This window comes from Phascolarctos cinereus, unplaced genomic scaffold, assembly GCF_003287225.1.
Source record: "Phascolarctos cinereus isolate Bilbo 61053 unplaced genomic scaffold, phaCin_HiC Scaffold_4;HRSCAF=312, whole genome shotgun sequence".
In the NCBI taxonomy this organism is placed as follows: domain Eukaryota; kingdom Metazoa; phylum Chordata; class Mammalia; order Diprotodontia; family Phascolarctidae; genus Phascolarctos; species Phascolarctos cinereus.
In genome coordinates, this window is record NW_027555847.1 from 508,341,414 (window position 1) to 508,357,493 (window position 16,080).

Consider the following 16,080-nt stretch of genomic DNA (forward strand, 5'->3'; position numbering starts at 1 on the left):
TGTGCTACCCAACTTCCTGCTTTATGGGTAGCATGGTGTCGTAGACAGGGACCTGAGCTTGGAATCAATGACATGAGCCCATATCCAGCCTCTGAAATTTACTACATCTGAAAACCTGAACAAGTGATTTAATCTCTAAGCACTTCAGGCAACTTTCTAGTATTTAAATACCAAGTCAGAGGGGAGTTGAAATCTGCACTGAGGCAGGCAGTTCCAAAGAGGGAGCTCTCTAGGCTGAGTAAATCACAGCTCCTTCCAGTATTCACACAACACTTGCATTACCTACTTCACAGGGTCATTGTAAGTTAAACACATTTCAAATCTTAAACTGCTATTTACATGTAAGTTGTTAAGTACAGGTGTTATTGCTATTTTTCATAACATCAGGTCCCTGAAGTTCAGAGACTAATTGACAAGCAATGGAACTAGGCCTCAGCTCTGTTTTCTGACTCCCAGGCAGTGCAGTGTGATGTTAACCAGTCATTCTACTGTTTGGAACACAGCTGATGTCCCTTCTCTGATCTGATGATCATTGCAAAGCAGATACAATTTGTCCACTAAAATGACCAAAATGACCTAATTGTCTACATTGTGGTTCAATTATTATAGATGCCTTATCAAGTGAATGAGTTTGACAGTGTGGTAAGTGGATGACTGTGTGGTGATTGGCCATTTCTGCTCCATCCATTTGCCTGCGAATGATGGAATTAGTTATTTCTCAAAGACACTGCCTTTAGTTGTATAATAAACCTCATGAGAACAATTATGAAGAGTGTTACTATATCATTAAAAGTCTTGAAGAATGAATTTTTATAAAAGAGATTATGTTGGATAAGTTCTATCATGGCCAACAAAACTAAGAAGGAATATTTCAAGAATCAGGGAAACAAATTGATGGTTAAAAAGAAAGGTACGTGAGCCTTTATTTGCCAGTGAGGAGGAGGTTTCAACATCAAAACAGTATTGACACAACTTACAAATCTCTACTAGGGCCACACATTGAAAACACCAGTTGGCTTAACACCTTATCTCAGTGAGCCATGCTATGCTACACTATGTTCTAATGGCACTCTCTAACACCTTCTGGGCTAATGACTCTCTCCAGATTCTCTAATGCTCTAGAAAGCATCTCTTTGACCCTGGCTTTTCTTCCCAACAAGCTCATCTTGTTTTTTCCTTAAAACTATATCTTGCTATTTATTTCCCGGGTCATCTGCTTAGGAAATTGTATTATGTGAAGGAAAACTGTGAGGATGGCCCTTGTCAGTAGGTTTTGTGGACACAGGGGAGATTTTACAATTATGCCTGTAGGGACAGCGCTGACATAAGAACTCAGTGGACAGTACAAAGACTGCTTCTTATCTTCGAATCAAACCACTTTCATTCCACCTATCACGGGCCATCTCATCTTCGCTCATATACCATTCTTCCTTAGTCTAAAGTTTACTTTGTCTTCCTAGTTTGTTTTGAGGTCTCAGAGGGAGCTTTTGCTGCCTCTTCCTCAGGGATGAACACACTGACAGTAAAGTCACTTGTCTCCGAGCCATATTTGTTTTTCACCACCAGGCTGTACTTTCCAGAGTCATTCGTTTGGACTGCAGTAATGGTGAAGTAGGCTGTCTTCCCAGCCTCTAGCTTCAGGATACAATGCTCATCTGAGGCCAACAGCTTTTCATTCTTCAGCCAGGAGATCTCGGGACTGGGATCACCCCAGAGGTTGCAAGTAAGATTCAAAGCCTAAAAAAGCCAATTGATGGAGGAGAGAAGGCATGAAAGAGATGATAATCTTAGTTAAATAATAATTTCCAGAAAAATCCATTGAGCCCTCTGTCATGGTCAGATGGGAAAGATAAGAATAGACATTGTGGACCAGTGGCTGTTGGCTGCTATGTACTTGTCTGAGTGCTGGATTTGGTTTTGAGTTAAACTTTTCACCCTAAGAATCCACTAAACAAATTAGGTTCTTGAGGACTGAAATCTGACTTTGGAAGATTTGGAGACTAACGGTTACCATTAGCTTCAAATGTCACAAGGAAGAATGGCTACTTCCACTCATACTCATCACCCTTTCTTTCATAAATGCCAACCGATCACATTTGCTGTAATGTAAAATTCTAATCCTGCCACAGTAGTGAAATCTCATTGCCACCATAACCCCCTCTGTACTTTTTCATCATATTCTCTGAATGGCAGGCAGCTGCTTTGGACAATCTAATTTATTTTCAATTTTATTTTCCTTTGTTTTCTACTTTTCCCCAAGCTTTACTCAATCTGTAAAAGTCACAAGGCTGTCCTGGCAAAATTGTTTCTAATTAGAACATTTCCCATTTGCTGCTTGCCATCTGTATCAAAACAGGTCTGCTGCTACATTGTATCCTAGGATTTTGAGTGCATAGAAGCCTTCAAGGTCATTTAGTCCACCCTTGTCCCCATTTTACAGATGAGCAAATTGAGGGTCAGAGAGGTTAAGTAATTTGTACTAAGTACCAGAACCAGGATTAGAGCCCTGATCTCCCAATTGGGTTCAGAAAATTAAGACCGGATCAAAAAGACCAGTCTCTTAGATGAAAATGTCACTATGCCTAACATTTCAAATTCTATTCCACCACTTTTCTTACCGATGTCCTGAATCAAAGACAAAGGAGCTACTTTGAGGGTAAAGGCTATTTTCCATTTTCTTCTCATATCCCTAGTGTCCAGTGCTGTGCATTATACACAATCAGCACTTAATAAATGTTTGTTGGTTTGTGTTGAATTAGATTGGGCTGAAAAGACCTTTGATCTTGTTCCACCTATGGAGAGACTAGCTACTATATCAAACCTCCCTCACACTAGAATGTTTAATTTGCCTTATTATAAATTGTTATGTATTATAAATCATTATTATAATAATTATTATATTATTATAAATTACATGTCATAGTGCTGTCTTGATTGTCCTTGAGGTGTTTCTATTGATATGGGAGTTTCCAGAAGCAACAGGAATGGCCTTGCTAATTTTGATTTTAGTGACACACCGATAGAAGTATATGTGGTCAAAGATGCCTATTCTTTGGTTTGATGATAGACTTGTAAAAAGCCTAAACATCTCCACATCCTGGCTTGCCTCTGTTTCTTCTAGTCCCAGCTAAAATTCTCCCTTGTACAGGAAGGCTTTCCTATTCCCTCTTAATCCTGGTGCCTTCTCTATTTTGATTATCTCCAATAATAATCCAATAATACTCTTTAGCCTATATATATAGCATGTTTGTGCATAGTGGTTTACACAATGCCTTTCCATCTTAGACTGTGAATTCCTTGAGACCAGCATCTGCTTTTTTTTCTTTTTATTGTATCCTACCTTTATTGTAAGCCCACCTCAGTTTCAAATACAACTTCAGTATGATTGAATAGAGGCAGAATAGTGGATAGAGATCTGGCTCTGGAGTCAGAAAAACTCAGGTTCAAGACCTACCCCTGACACATACTATGTGATATGTAGGAAGTCACTTTTAATGGTCCAGCCTATAGTCTAAGACCACATGTTATGAAAAGTTGTGGCTTTGCACTGGTGGAAGGAGTTCCCTAAACTGATGAAATCCCAAGTCTGGACCAAGAGGTGAAAGAGAGGAAACACTGAATGCTTTTGAACAGAGGGGTGACATGCACATAAAGAAGATTCATCTTGCAGTGGTGTGAGGGATGGATTGGAGGTGGAGATTGTGCGGGGGAGGGGGGGACCCTTTACAAGGTTACTGTACTAATACAAGTGGCTACCTATAGTAGAATGGTGACAGTGGAGATATATAGTAGGAGTTGGATCTGAAAAAAGGTTAGGAGGTAGAAATTGGCAGGACTTGAAAAGTGTCCTATAGTTGCTGTCGGACTGTGGAATTTCCCTCAGGGCCTCCTCACCTTGGAACACAGCTTTTCCAAGTGGGTCCCCTTCTCCCATTGATGAATTCATCCGAGGGCCTCTATTTTGGGGAAGGGCCTTTGTTGGCCAACCTGTAAACTCCTCATTATATTGTAAGGTCCTTGAAGACAGGTACAGGTACTGTCTTTTGCCTCTTTTTGTGTCCTCAGTGCTTAACCCAGAGCCTGGCACATAGCATATGCTTCATAAATGTTTATTGATTATTGATTGATTTTTCTTCTGGCTCAGCTTCTGACTCACTTTCCAATGTACATACCATGTCCCTGTGCACACCTTTCCCCATTCCCCCACCTGTTTTCAACTCCCTTTCATGTCTTGTCTTTCCCTGTTAGAAAGTAAGCTTTTTGAGGACAGCGACTGTCTATTTTTTGCTTGTATTTGAATTCCCAGTGCTTAGCACAGTACCTGGTGTTCTGTGACATACCTTGCCTTCCTGTATGGTGACCACATCTGGCAAACCTCCCAATACACGGGCACGGTCTGAAAACATACATATTTCTATTAAGTATCTGCAAAGTTATAAATGCTTATACTATAGCTAAAATCATGTCTATTAAATAATTTTCAGATTTCATTTCCCTCTCTCTTTTTAAAAATTACTTTTAAAAATCCACTCATTTCCAATATATGTAACAAAAAAATGATGTAGCTGGTGGTTTTGGACTTTCGCTTGCTAATACAAACACACACACACACACACACACACACACACACACATATTTTCCACCTCTCACAAACATCTTTGATGATTTTGCCCCAAATGAAACCCATTCTTGGCTTGACACTGTTCTCCTATATCAGAGAACTTTTGTCTGGAGCTGTCTGGCTCAGACAACTCCGGAGCTGAATGAACTTGCATCTGGAGTTTCATATGGCAGAGAGGGTTCATTTAAATGCCTTCCAGGGCCATCTGAAACTAATTTCTGGGCTTTCCCAGGATTAAAAATAGTTGAGTCATACAGGGGAATGTGTATCAGCCAGGCCTGGAGGCTAGCAACATATTGAACTTCTTTATAAACTTCTCTAAAGACATTGTCCATAGTTCCCCAGGAGCTGGCTAACAAGGCCCTGGCAGATGATTCCAACTCAAGCCTCACCCAGCCCCCAACTCCACTACATTTAGATGCACCTTCCATTTTCTATAGACTGCTTTCTGGACTTTGCACACATTCCCCCTCATTTTCCCTGAGTCAGGCTGTAAACATAAACAGGCACTTGCAGATAATACAATTTGGTCCTGTTCAAACTGTACCTTCATTTTTGTCCTGTGACCTAGTTCTAGATCCCTCTTTCCACATAGGGAATCATACCCTTTCCTGCTCTGCCCAGAGGGTGCTTGGGTGCTCTGCTCAAAGGAATATAAATTTTTATAACCTTGCAAGATATCTTGGGGTTTATAGGCTAGATTTCTTTTTTAAGGATCATGCCTTAAACCCAAACTACTCTGGCTCTCATTGATTGGCCAACACTAGGTCCCAGCCCAAGCTTCACTTTGGTCATTAGATTGGTGAAGTATTTCTGGAATGGATAATGTCTTTTTACACCTAAACAATCCATATTTATGCATACAGTTGATAGCTTTACAGATGGGGCTTGGACATCCCTAAAACGGGGGCAAACTCTTGCTAGGACCAAATATAGCTGGCCAGGTGAGGCTGGATTTGTCCTGGGGGTTGGGGTGGAGGTGGTAGTTTGTTAATTCTTGCTCTAAAGCACCAATGCTCCAATGCCCCTCCCACCTCCACACAACTCTCCCTTCCCTTTCTTTGATTAGGGCCCCTGCTTAGATAGAGGGAGGATTCTGAGCTCTCACCTCTCCTGGTAGGAGAACTAAATATAGCTCTCTAGAGTCTACGTGCCCTGAGACATCACCTAGAATGTTTGGGGATAGTGGTCAATCCCTTGTGAAGCATGGACAATTTGATTGTCCAGTGACTAAAAATTGGGAGACAATTGAGGGACCCTGCTAACCCCTGGGCAAACAGGTCAGAGTCCAGTTCTGCTAAAGGGAGGTTGGAGGGATGACAGGACTAGGAGTGGTTTTAGTTCCCCTACCTAAGAATGGAGCCAGTGCTAAGACTTAGAAAGCACAGAGCAGAAGGTACACACCAAAAGAAGGAGGGGAGACCATGTGCCTTTGGGAAGAGAAAGAATGACCAGACTTCTGGGTAATCCTTTGGCATTTATAGACAGCTAAATTTTACAATATCCAACACAGGAGAGACAAGTACCTCAAGAGGAGGGAGTCCTTGGCCTGCCTGCCACCTTTCTGCCAGAGCGGTGTGCTCTCTTAAAAGTTAAAATTACTAGCTAAATCAATGTCTAGAGTGCCCATGAAGAGCTGGAGGATGTTAGAGGCCCTCTAGGTTCTCAACTGTCAATCAAACTGAAGTTTGGATTCAGTCAAAGGGCTGTACTTGAGGATCTAGAGGGCCACATATGGCCTCAAGGCCATAGGTTCCCCACCCCTGGACTAGGAGAAGACCCCTGAATGGGAGGCAGGTAACCCCACTGGCAGAGAGACCAGAGGCTAACAACCTCAATATCACAGTACCTAAATTTTAGCTACAAGACAGCAGAGGTGACCCAATGGTCACTCCAGATGAGAGACAGCAGATGACACCTATACAGCGCCCATACCACTCAAGAGCAGACTATACCAGAAGAAAATGGTATATCCCAGTATCAAAAGATAAATCAAGAACTACAGGTAATTCCAGGTAACACTTCTTGTGGTCCATGGTGGGATTGTGGGAATTTAGGTTACTATGATTTGCCTAATGAAGAAGAATTTACAAGATTTTACCCCTCTTTTAAAAAAAATTAGAATTCCCTTCTAATAAATGCCTGCAAGTTGGCGTCAAATTACTAGCTTTTCCAGTAGAGAGATTCCTCTAGCTTTCTGGTTAGGATCTCTTCTTAGAGTACAACAATTCTCTAAAGTAACCTGGGTCCTTTCTTCATGCCATGCATGTCTGTGACACACAGATGGTAACAAGTACTTAAGACAAATAAGTCTGGGCAAAATGTCTGTTCAGACTATGCATTCTTTCTTCACAGACACGACAGTGAAGTAAAAGGTTATTCCAACTCTAAACTTTTTCTGCAGTCAAACGTGAAAGTTGTTCACTTACTTTTCTCTGCAATAGCAGCTTGTCTGGATTTGGAGGAACAAAAGAAAAAAGAAGAAGAAGAAGAAGAAGAATACATGTTAGTATTGATTCAAGGTAGCTAGCCGGGCCTGCCTCTAATTGCTTCAGAAAACCCTTGCTGCGCAATGCAGCAGCTGGAAGTCCTACTTTGTACGTGCAAAAAGACCCTTTTTAAAAAAGTGAAGATCAGCAGAAATAGTACACTGTGTTCCCATTTCAATTAGGGCACTTAAAATGATACTTGCAAGGACAAGGACTTACTTTAACCTCTGGAATTCAGCAAAAGCTTCATCGTAGGCTGCCAACAGAAGAAAAAAAAATGATAGTGTTTTCTCATGGAAAATCACGACCCACAGAGTTCCATTATAAAAGTTACCTTTACCTATGCTTTGCCTAGGACTGTGTCTTTGTCAGCCCTAAAACTTGAATTTACTTTAAAATGGAAAAAAAAAAGCTTTTGCTCCTCAGGTGGCAAATAGGAAATGTTAAATTTTCAGGTCTTTTGTGTAGGGAGACAGACATGTGCCAGGTGAAGAGAAAAGCAGTAACTAGTCTGTTAAAGGCAGCCAGTGTAAAAGTTGGGTGTGAGGTTCAGCAGTGGTGCTCGTTGTTGTCTAGGGAGGCTGAGGCTGGAGAATCTTGAGCTCAAGAATTCTGAGCTGCAGGGGGCTATGCCAGATGGATGTTTACAATAAATCTGACTTCTGGCGGGCAGAGTCTAGTAGGAAACTGAGCAGGTCAAAACTCCTGAGCCAATCAGAATGTGACTGGTCTGTGAGTAGCCCTTGTACTTCTAGCTTGAGAGAGACAGAGAGACCCAAGTCTCTAAAAACAACAAAAACTTACACAAAAACCCCCCAAACCCTGGTATCCCAACCTATAAGAGTTTCTAAAAAACCAACAAAAGTTTGGATCCCCATAATGAACTATCTTAGAACCCACATTCATCCAGTCTCCTTTATGTATAGTTTCCATGTGCTGGCCTGTGACAGAAAAGCACATTTGATTAATTTCCACGTATGCTTGGCTTGAACCAATATTTCCCAGGGGACTGGGACCTTGAGGAGGACTGGAGGTAGGGAGGCTGGAACAGAGGAGGTTAGTTCTGAGTGTAACTGTAAGGAAGGCAAATTTTAGTCTGCATAAGAAGGATTTTGTTATTCCTTTTTAGATAATATCTCCCGGATCTTAGATAATATTTCCCACAAATTATGGTTGAAAGCATCTCCACCACACTTGCGTGGTGAGATACAGGGATGACATAATGGACACCTGCACTGTACTAAGTCGCGACAATATTGCTAAAGTTAACCTGTGAGCTTAATGTCGGCAAGATGCCTTCTTTGTCTGTTGCCCTATAAAGCAAGTGGGCACTGGTCAGTGAGTGGGAAACCCATTTTGGGGATTTGGATAAGGCATAGAAGAATGCACATACCTGCCTTGATCAGCCCTCATCAAGGCTTAGGGGATCTTGAAGGAGTTATACTCCTATTCTCCCCCGCCTCTGTGAGTACTGTCATTAGGGAATGCTGTAGGAGTTGGTGCGCCCATTATCAGCAACCCTTTTAGAAGACCAGACTAGAATAAAGTAAGCTTATTTAACCTCTTCGAAGCTGTCTTCCTGTCTGACTGAATCAAAAGTGAATCTGCTAGAATACCTGTTAGTGTTAGGAGCTCTCCTGTGTTCTACTGCCCAACAAATGGTGTTACCTGTGTATTTACCTGTGAAACAGGAACCCAGGCTTCTCTGGGCATGCCCAGTTTGTCTGAGATGGAGGTGGCCCTGATCACCTAACACTGAGGCCTTTATCTGCTGCCACATGGATTGGAGTATTCTTTGATTGTCTACTTGTATCTTGAAAACTGGTGAGACTGAGCTGATCTCTTCCCACCATACTCTTTCTGCCAAGCCCTTTTTGGCAACTCTTTCAATGTTATAGCCAGTGCTTGGCAGTTGAAGGTACTAAAGCTGCCTCATTTTTTCTGGAGCTACCAACACTTTCTAATAAATGCAACAAACAGTGGCAGTTGCCAGGTATCAGGTACTCACAGAAGCATGAACCTGGAAGTTTGCTTAGAGAGAATCTCATTTACCAACCTTTCCTGTTCCCCTTCATTTTACAGATGAAGGGACAGAATTTCAAAAGGAAGGAGACCTAACTTGCCCAGGATCACCAGCCTAGTAACATGACCGACACTGAGAGTCTTCTGATGCAGACAAGTGTTCTCTCACTAGGCCAAGTGTCATTAATGCTACCTTCTGGGTAGGCTTGACTTCTCCCTTCTTATTCTTTAAGATCTTCTGTGATATTAGAATCATTGCATTTTAGAGTATACAGTGTTTATAGGGGAAACTGAATCATTGGAGCTGAATGAATGGGCTGGAGTCATAATGTGTATTTATGGAGTCATAGATCTAGAGATGAAAAGGTTCTCAAAGGCCCTATAGTCCAACTCCTCCATTTTATACATGAGGAAACTAAGGCCCAGGGAAGTTGTGTCTTGTCTAAGGTCATACAGATAACAAGCATCACAGATGTGTGGATGACTTTTTTTCAGAAATAGAAGTAATTAGCAGTCATTATGAACATGGGATTATATTTTTAAAAGTTTTTTTTTAATCCAGCATCAATAATTTTTAACAGTTTAGTCTGGAATAATATAGATATAAATAATAATTACTGGAATAATATAGATACAAACAAGACCATTTTGAAGACAGCTGTGTGGCACAGTGGATAGAGTACCAGAGTTGGAGTCAGGAAGACCTGAGTTCAAATCTAGCCTCAGAAACCTACTTAGCTGTCTAACCCAGGGCAAGTCATTTAACCTGTCTGCCTCTGTTTCCTCATCTATAAATTGGGGGTAATGATAGCACCTACCTTCCAAGATTATTGTGAGGATCAGATGACATAATAATTGTCAGGCAATTTATAATGTGCTGTATAAATGTGTGCCAGTATTATTATTTTTAGGCAAAACTCCTTCATTTAGTTATTAAGTCCTACCTGAAATACTTAGCTGAGTGACCCTAGGCAAGTAATTCAGTTTCTCATCTGCAAAGGGAGGGGGTTGGACTTAATGACCTTTGAGATTTCTTCCAGATCTAAATTTATGATTCTCTAAAGTGGAGGAGAATTTAGTGTTTTTAATTGCTGACCCTGAAACATAAAGGGAGGTAGATGGGAATGACTCAAGATGGAAAGGATTTTGGAGAAATAATAATGATGATGATGATAGAAGATGATGTTTATCACAACCACCCAGCAAGATTAGTAAGAGTATTTTACACCTACTTTAAGGTTTACAAATTACTTTTTCTTGCAACCCACCCTGTGAGGTAGGTAAGGGAAGAATTATTACCTCCATTTTGCAAATGAGGAAATTGAGATTTGGAGTAGTTAGATGACTTGGCTTGGATCACACGATTGATCAGCACCAGAGATGAGTCTTGAACCCAGGTCTCAAGGTTTCAAGTCTAATGCTTCCCCACCTCCCCCAGTACATTCCTTACCTTGTCCAGAAAGATCCAGTTTCCTCTCATGGTTAGTTTTGCCATCAAAGAGTTCCATTACATATTTTCCTTTGTCATTTGGAGTAGGCTCATTGATTTGTAACCAAATCTGCTCTCCAGTGACACCGGTCTTAACTCTGTCGCTATACCTAATAGCAGTTCCGCTTTGGGAAACAAAGGAAACATCATTAGTGCTTTCTTTGGGTTAGGAGTTCTTCTTCTCTTGAACTCTTCTTGCTAAGAAGAGGCCAACATAAAAGCACTAAAAGACTTTCAAAGGGCTGTTGGCCTTGCAGCAATTTTTCCTGTGTTTCAGTGAATATTTCCGGCTGTTGAAATAAGGCTCTACAATGAATGATCAGTCAGGGAAAGAACTTGACAAGAAGGTATGGGACTGTGTTTTAGGGTATGTCACCCCATGCAAACCTCTGACCTAACATGTCACCCCAAATAGTAGTCTGGAGGTCAGAAAGAAAAGCAACTATTTCAATTAGACCTACTCTGTACTCTCCCTAGTCCCCACTATGTGTTGTGATATTAATTATCATTATTTTTGCCATTCAGTCATTTTCAGTTGTGTCCAACTCTTCATGACCCCATTTAGGGATTTTCATGGCAAACATACTGGAGTGGTTCACCATTTCCTTCTCAGCTCATTTTACAGAAGAGGCAACTGAGGCAAACAGGGTTAAGTGACTTACTCCAGGTCACATAGCTAACAAGTGTCTGAAGCAGGATTTGAACTCAGGAAGATGAGTCTTCCTGACTCCAGACCTGGCACTCTATCCATTGCAACACCAAGCTGCCCATCAATCATAATTTTTAGTTGCAGACTTAGAAGGAATCACTAAGGCTAAAAGACCAAACTATAGGTTAGTTTATATTTCATCCTAGGGACAAAATGGTTGCTTCGTGGGTAGATTACACTTTGCAAGCTGGCAAAGGGCATGGGTTCATCTCTATGAGAAATCCATCTGTAAATGGTGTTGCCAAATAATCAGATACACGGGAGACTAGGGAAGCAGAGTAGGTGGGAGCAAGAACTAGAATCAGAGTTGTCTCAGAAATGAAGGAAGATTCTTCTGTACTAGGACACAATGTGCTCAATAGAATAATCAATCTCAAGGGCAAGGCCAGCATGAACAGCTACTGGTATTTATCTATCTGTAACAATGAGAATGTAGCAAGAATCATAATCCCTCATCTGGGATCTGCAAGTATAGAAATATTGTTTCTTTGGATAAATATGTGTTTGTGCAAGCCTTTTGAACATTACAACAGGGAAGAAAGCTACCAAAATGGAAGAATAGGAGGAAGCAGTACAGAGCTACATAGAAATTTTGAAATGCAAATGTTGGAGTAAAGAGAAACAAAAAAGTAAATACAAGCAAGTAATCAGTAAAGACTTCCTAAGTATTTTCATTCTAAAGGGGTGGGATGGAGGTAATATCAGCTAGATCCTAGAGGGAGTAAAGGAAATTGGAGGAGCTAGGAGTGATTTTTGTTATATTTGGGTGATCTTAAAAGATGAAAGAAATGGGGGTAGGGGGAAGATACACCAATGAAGAAAAGAGGAGAAATAAAAGGAGACTTTATATCTAATTATGTGAGATATGTAGAAGTCTCAAAGTCCTGTATAATCCTGACTTTAGTTCCACTATATTTGAACTGTTTCTTTCTGGCTGCTTGCAGGATTTTCTCCTTGACCTGATAATTCTATTATTTGGCTGCAATATTTCTTGGCATTTTCAATTTGGGATCTATTTCAGGAGATGATCCATGGATTCTTTTGATTACATAATTAGGGAGGAGGTGCAAAATCACCTTCAATTTACCTAGCATATATCTTGTTTATACATAATTGCTTGCGTGTCTCCTCTGTTAAGCTGTGAGCACCTTGAGGGCAAGGACTGTTTTTGCCGTTTTTAAGAATCCCAAGCACTTAACAAAGTGCCTGGTACATAGTAAGCACTTAATAAATGCTTGTTCATTGACTGACCTAACAATATACTCAGGACTTCCAATATTAGCCCCCTAGGAGAATAGGTTTTCCTTGATTTCCTATAATAATCACTTTAACTTTCCTGATGGTTTTAAAATAATGTCATGGCTTATGACAGCACTGAAGTCAGCCCTTTGACTTTGGAATTCCTAACAGGATCCAGAAATAAATGGAAAAATTTTTTATTTGAACAACTAGATAGAATCATTTAAGTGCTTGAGATTTACTAGCAAAATAGCCACAACAAAAAAAAGTTCAGCATTTAACAGGATTTCTCATGCTCCTTTGGTGGAAAAGACAGAGAGATGTGGGCTAGATGTTAAGTGGCTATGCAATTGTTTCAGTGGCCTTTAGTGCGATGCCCCAGGCATACGGTGCTTCACAAACAATTTCATCCTTTCTTCTTTCTTCCCCCCTTTCTTTTTTTCTCTCTCTTCCTTTCTTTCTTTTCCTTCCTCCCTTTTCTCCTTCCCTCCCTCCTTCCCTTCCATCCTTCCTTCTCCTTCCTTCCATCCTGCCTTCCTTTCTGATCCTTCCTTTCTTTCTTCTTTCATTTCTTTTTTCTTTCTTTCCAGATCAAATAGTAATTCATTGTTCTCTAACACCTTGGGAGGAGGTCTTTAGTAGAGTACCTCAGGAATCTGTGCTTGGCCTGTGCTGTTTACCATATTTGTCAATGATTAATGATTTGTATAAAGGGATAGATAGATAGATAGATAGCTGGCACCCTTAACAAGTTTTCAGAGTACACAAAGCTAAAAGAGAAGCTAACATCCTGACAGAGTCAGTGTTCAAAAGCGTCTTGATGGGCTACAACATTGAGTCAAATCTAATAAGGTGAAATTTAATAGAGGTAAATGGTAAAAAAGCATTTCATAAGAACAAGATGGGGCAGGCATGACAGGCAGCAGCGTATCTGAAAAAAAAATGGGTTTTTAGTGAATTAAAAGATTAATGATTAAGTAGTGTGATGTGGCAGCCCAGGGAGCTAATACAATCTTAGGCTGCATGAAGACAAGCATGGTGTCCAAGATGAGTTGATAGCTGTTTATTCCTGGCCAAACCATAGTATGGTGCCCATTCATCACTGGGTGGCACATTTTAGGAAGGACATTCTTTAAGGTGGAGAATATCCAGCAGAAGGCAATGAAAATAATATAGTGCATTGAAATCATGCCCTTTGAGGATCAAGGGAAGGACCTGGGCATGTTCAGCCTGGAGAAGAAGCTAGGAAGTTCTTTCACATGGGATTAAATTTGTTCTGCTTGGCTCCATAGATCAGAACAAGGAAGAGTGTGTGGACATTTCAAAGAAGCAAATTTTGGTTTAATGCAAAGAAGAACTTCTTAACAATTAAAAGTGCCCTCTAAGGCATTGAGCTGCCGTGGGATTCAGTGGATTCCCTTTCAGGGTGTTCAAGCAACAGCAAAGGCTGGACCTGCCTACGTTGTTTAGGTATATGTTGAATTAGGTGGCCACTTCTGTGTAACTTGGAAAGTTTGTGATTCACCGCCTTTCTCAAATAACATTCACATCCCCCAGCTTTCTTTCTTTCTTTTTTTAGGCATTTGGGGTTAAGTGACTTGCCCAGGGTCACACAGCTAGTGTCAAGTGTTTGGCCTGAGTCCAGATTTGAACTCAGGTCCTCCTGACTTCAGGGCCAGTGTTCTATCCACTGAGCCACCCAGCTGCCCCTCCCAGCTTTCTTGTTCAGCAGGTAACTATTATGCAGAAAACATAAAGCTGTCGGTTCCATAGCATATCCATTTGACTTATGTTTGCTTCTTACCACTTCCTTCAGGTTCATTCATTGGAAGGTACTAGATGTCACAGATAAGATTTCTGGAAACTTGGTGACCTAATTTTATCCATTTTAACTTAAAATAACTTCCAAAAATGTAGCCTGAGAGAAAAGTCAGAACAAAAGAAAGAAAAAAGCATTCTGTGCTGGCAGCCTGCTTTCTTTCATATTTGTTGTTGTGTTCAGTTGTTTCAGTTGTGTCCAACTCTTTGTAGCCCCATTTGGAGTTTTCTTGACAAAGATACTAGAGCGATTTGCCATTTCTTTCTTCAGCTCATTTTACAGATGAGGAAATTGAGAAAAACAGGCTTAGGTGACTTGCCTAGGCTCACACAGCCAGTAAGTGTCTGAGGCTGGATTTGAACTCAGGTCCTCTTGACCTCAGGCCTGGTGCTCTATCATGCCACTTAGCTGTCTTTCTTCCACATAAGACCCCTGGAAATCTTAACTAAACTAACAATTGAGGGAGCTGGGGAAGGGGGAAGAACTGGAGTAAATATTAGTACTGTAATTTATTAATATTACCTATTAAATTATTAATTAGTAATAATGGGGAAAAGTTTTAAAATATGAAATTAAGTTTTTATTTCTAAAAATAATTATAATAATAGTAATCACCAGAAGGCTAGGCTAGAGGTAGAATAAATTCCTTCAAGCTTGGATCAGTCCAAATTCATCCCCCAAACCTTAAAATCCTTCCTGAGATGTGGGCTGCAGGGTCTACAACATTTATTAGTGTGTAGTTTAGCCACAGTACACTTCAGAGGCTTATAGTTTCCTTGAAGAAAAAGACCATTAGTTCATATCTTGGGAAGTATAGGGCCCACTAAAAGATTTTGATTTGTTACAATATTAATCACTTACTTCTTCATCTTTCAATAATTTTTTTCTATATTTAAAGTTCAGACAGAATCAGAGGACCTTTGCCCAAATTCAGCCTCAACTACTACTTGGTATCTAATCCATTCCATCCCTGAAGGAAAAGTCTTTCTGAAAGAAGAGCCTGCCACAAATTCTTTGCTTCTGACTTCTAATCTTACATGTCCCAATCTGAGGGCCATTAATGTTGAAAGAAATCTCTACTTCCAAAAAGAATGTTGGGATTTTTGCTTTTCTTTAGGGAGGAAAAGTTCTCTGGAGGCCAGTAGGCTCCCATTTACTCACTTGTGGGTCCAGTTCACTTTCAGATCATCCAGGTAATAATTAACAAAGGAGTACAGCCTGATGCCCTCTGCTGTGCTCTGGATTTTCAGTTCTGTGGCAGACAAAGCTGAAAGGAGATGGCAGGTTATTTCATGCACATTTAAGTTCCTCCACAAAACAGAACAATGAGTGACTCATGCAGCTTCTGAAAAAATGAAAGCTTACCAATTGTCTTGCAGACTTCAGCCATCAGGTCTTTAAAAGCTGTGAAAATAGATGTAGAGAAAAAGTTCAGCAGAGAAAAAAACTGAAGTTTGCATTAAACGTAAAAACTTAGCTTCAAATTTCCCTGTTTGTTTGAGAGAATAAAAAAATTTAGATTTGGAAGTCTATTTTACAGATGAAGAAACTGAGATACACAAAGTTTAGATGATTTGTCCAAGGCAGCATAGGTAGCAAATGTCAGGATCAGGATTCAAACCCAGGTTTCCTGACTCCGTGCCCATTACACTATCCTTTGCCATACCCACCCGAGAGATCAAAGCCAAAATT

General features: G+C 40.5%; 1 protein-coding gene across 1 annotated transcript in view; it reads right to left on the reverse strand.

Moving 5' to 3' along the window:
• Nucleotides 1-891: 891 nt before the first annotated feature.
• Nucleotides 892-16,080, reverse strand: part of MYOM1 (myomesin 1) — a 172,269-nt gene continuing 157,080 nt past the window's right edge. The window contains 7 exon segments of the mRNA XM_078153487.1: nucleotides 892-1,737; nucleotides 4,341-4,396; nucleotides 7,051-7,073; nucleotides 7,330-7,366; nucleotides 10,583-10,746; nucleotides 15,550-15,655; nucleotides 15,754-15,792. Coding sequence (XP_078009613.1) covers nucleotides 1,444-1,737; nucleotides 4,341-4,396; nucleotides 7,051-7,073; nucleotides 7,330-7,366; nucleotides 10,583-10,746; nucleotides 15,550-15,655; nucleotides 15,754-15,792 — 719 coding nt within the window. The 3' untranslated portion in view covers nucleotides 892-1,443.